At 39.4% G+C, this 3,441-nt stretch overlaps 1 protein-coding gene across 1 annotated transcript; it reads left to right on the forward strand.

The window, feature by feature from the left end:
* The first annotated feature begins 967 nt into the window (after positions 1-967).
* LOC117940166 (ribonuclease inhibitor-like) lies at positions 968-2,911 on the forward strand. The gene is made up of 2 exons (XM_034865532.1): positions 968-1,183; positions 2,604-2,911. The coding sequence occupies exons 1-2, from the start codon at positions 978-980 to the stop codon at positions 2,674-2,676; spliced, it is 279 nt and encodes a 92-aa protein (XP_034721423.1). The 5' UTR covers positions 968-977; the 3' UTR covers positions 2,677-2,911.
* The last annotated feature ends 530 nt before the right edge of the window (positions 2,912-3,441 follow it).

Below are 3,441 nucleotides of genomic sequence, written 5' to 3' on the forward strand. Positions count from 1 at the left end.
AATTTAAAGCAACCTTCTCTATCATTCATATTTTTTTTTTAAATTTGTGTCCCTACAGTTTCATAGTAATTTACTTCTTCACTGCTGTCATAAATATTGATACTTCTACACCTGCATTTGTTATGATTACATTATTTCTAATCTAAATCTAGCGAGTCAACAACTCTGCTAACAGAGCCAATGACACAAGACATAGCAAGCCAGCTAATATTACTTAATAGTCCCACAACAAGAAGACCAGCTGGCTGTCCTGCCCTTTGTTATTTTGTGAAACTCTCTGCAACGACTAAAAGCCAGTCAGAGTTGTCTGGCGGCAGCTCTGCTGAGGAAGGCTCAAACTAATGGGACGGTCCCCTTTGTGACAGTCTCACTACGTTATGTATGTGGATCTGCATCTGCATATGGGGAAACCAGACCGAATCAGGATAGACATGTTCACATCACAGACAGAGACATAGAAGCCCACAGCAGCTATCTGGAGTGCTGCTCTTTATTAAACTGTGATCGTATAATGGAAACTCTTATTTTCAACAAAAGTATGAAAATACAATACCTTGTCTCTCTCACAGTAATATGTACAATCAAATAAAAACTCAACTTCTAAGGCCATTCTGCTGTATAAAAATACAGTATATGAAATAGTGTAGTGTCACAATGCAAAATAGGATACATTTAGCATTCAGCTCTGAGCCTAAAATGAGTGATTCACTAATTGTGCTGGGTTTATACAGGCAGCTTCAACAACAGCAGAACGGAGCGATCAATCAATCTATTTGTGCTTTAGAATTTATTAACTGCAAAACAATTACAACATGGTTTATCTCTCTCTCTCTCTTTAATGGAAAATGTTCAAGTAGCTACGCAACATTAGTTCTTGTTGTGTACAGCTGGACTGTGAAGCCCCGCCCATTTCTACCACTCAAACTAATTGTTAAGTATTGTTCCCAGGAAATGGCCCAAGTCGTACCTGAATTGTCATGACCAACTGTGTGTGTGTGTGTGTGTGTAGTGTCTCAGGCTGTATGATCTCAGAGGAAGGCTGTTCTTCTCTGGCCTCAGCTTTGAGCTCCAACCCCTCCCATCTGAGAGTGCTGGACCTGAGCTACAATCATCCAGGAGACTCAGGAGTGAAGCGGCTTTCTGCTTTACTGGAGGATCCAAACTGCAGACTGGACACTCTCAGGTATGGACGGAACAAGACTTCATTTCATTTGACAACTTCATCAGAAACTCTGGTTAATGTTCAATGGAAGATCTATGTGAAGGTGTATTGGAGAGGTTCTCAATCTTATAACACAAATCCTAATATTTATTCAAATTAAGAGGCCTGGAAAGTATGGTGGCCCTGAAGTGCAAATCACAACAGCAAATAGCAAAACACAATAGCAAATCAGAAAACACAACATCATTATACTCAAGTTTTCAAAATAGGCGCTTTCCCGTGTTTTTCACCTGTCCTTCCTGTTAAAAAGTTCGTCTGTCCAATCAGGAGGGTCCGTCCTCTGCTAGATAGATCCTACCTTTCAGGAAGAAGTTGGTGCCGTTGTGTTTAATGATTTATTGAAGTGTTTTCCTATTTGCTGTTTTGATTTGTACTTCAGGGCCACCGTAGAGATTTAATTGGCATTAACAAAAACAGTTACATTTCACAAAGGTCAGTTACCTTTAAAATCAAATCAAACTGTCGTGTCTGAGCCATGCTGGATGATGTGTTGATAGGAATCCGCTTGACCCTGTTTCTTAATTATTAAAAGGTTTATTTACATCAAAGAATTCAGCATCAATACAAGCTCTGCAGAAGCAAGGAGAGTGTCTCTGCCAATATAACACCCTAGCTCCCAGCTCCTTCATCATGGTTTATATAGGGTCTCTGCCCAAAGGAATGCGGTGAAAAGTTCACGCTAGGAGCCCACAGATAGCATATCAAATGGAGCAATCAATCATAGTCCCCTGGGGTCTTCTACCTGAGGTCCCCTTTTAACCAAATCTTCCACATCTGGTTCAACTCTGAGGCCCCTTCCTCTAAGGTAAGCAACCTTTGGACCTTAGGATAAACAACCTTTAGACAATTACATTTCATGGCTGCATTTCACTATCTGGTTTGAATTTGGTGGTGTTGAGATACTACAAAACTCTTTTCTTTCCCTCACAGGAACACACCAGAGTTTACCAATGCCTCAGACCATTTTAGCTTATCAAATGGTTTCGCTTTGATCTGCACTCAAAGTTCAATTTACTTCAACTTTTAACTAGTTGCCGCTGAATTTTGGTAGGCATAACCAATGAGATAATGAGATAATGGCATCTCATTAACTAGAAACAGAAAATAGCTTCCTTGCCACCCTTAATGACGTTTACCTGCGCTGTTCTTTGCTATGTGTCCTACCTAGCGGTGCGCAGAGATTAAATTGCGTATCATGTGTAGGCGTCTTAAGTGTAACCACACCGTGACAGCTTTAGCAGCATTGCCCTGACTTTGACGTGAACAAGCTGCAGAGTCCACGTAGTCTCACTCCGTCTCATTTCACAATATGATGGTTAAACCTTCAATTATCCACAGCCTTGGAGTATGAAGTGGATTGTGTCTTTGTGTCTTCCTGCAGGGTGGACCATGGTGGACCACAGAGACTGAGACCTGGTGTGAGGAAGTGTGAGTGTGTTTTAAGTTTGCTCTAAGAGAACTCAGCTGTGTGTTACACTAGTTTAACCCCTTCCTGGCGCTGGAAGTATAATATGAGATGAGGTTACTTATTATGGTGAATTGGCTAAATCTCCCTTTACCAGTGAAAGTTGTTATTATAGGCATAAATAACTATAAAGAAATAATCAACAACCAATAACACGGTGCCTCCACTGTGGAACTACTTAACTCACTATGAGCTATATCGGTATTTCAAAAGTGAAAAACATGTAATGTGTGCAACACTGCTTTAAACTCCCATATTTAATGAAAGGTTTCCACCCGGCTGGGTTAGGCCTGAAGAAGACCAGCAGAGTTTAAAGCTGAGTTTAAAGCAGAGTTTAAAGCAGAGTTTAAAGACAGAGTTGAGGACATTAGATTTTTTTTTAACTTAAGTATTATTCATTTGTCCTGCACCGGCCAAAATGAAAAAGAAAGCCAGGTAAAATGTACTTACTTACTATTATTATATTAATTTATAATCCACAAACTGAAAAAGTTGATCCAACAGAACTAATAAATACATAAATACATGAATCAACAGTCGAGCCAACAGAAAGCTAACTTTGGTTTTTTATTTATTATTTACACATAAGTTGTGTTCAAGTAACCTTCAGTTTTATTCTCTGGATGTTTTTAATAAATAAGAGTTGAAAAAACTCACAGTCCATGAACACAACACGGCATAATTAATGTCCCAAAGATGTTTAAAGGTGAATAAAGTGAGTTGAGGTAGATTTATCTTCCAGTTCCTCCCTGAT

The sequence above is a fragment of the Etheostoma cragini genome, unplaced genomic scaffold (assembly GCF_013103735.1).
Source record: "Etheostoma cragini isolate CJK2018 unplaced genomic scaffold, CSU_Ecrag_1.0 ScbMSFa_1846, whole genome shotgun sequence".
Lineage (NCBI taxonomy): Eukaryota > Metazoa > Chordata > Actinopteri > Perciformes > Percidae > Etheostoma > Etheostoma cragini.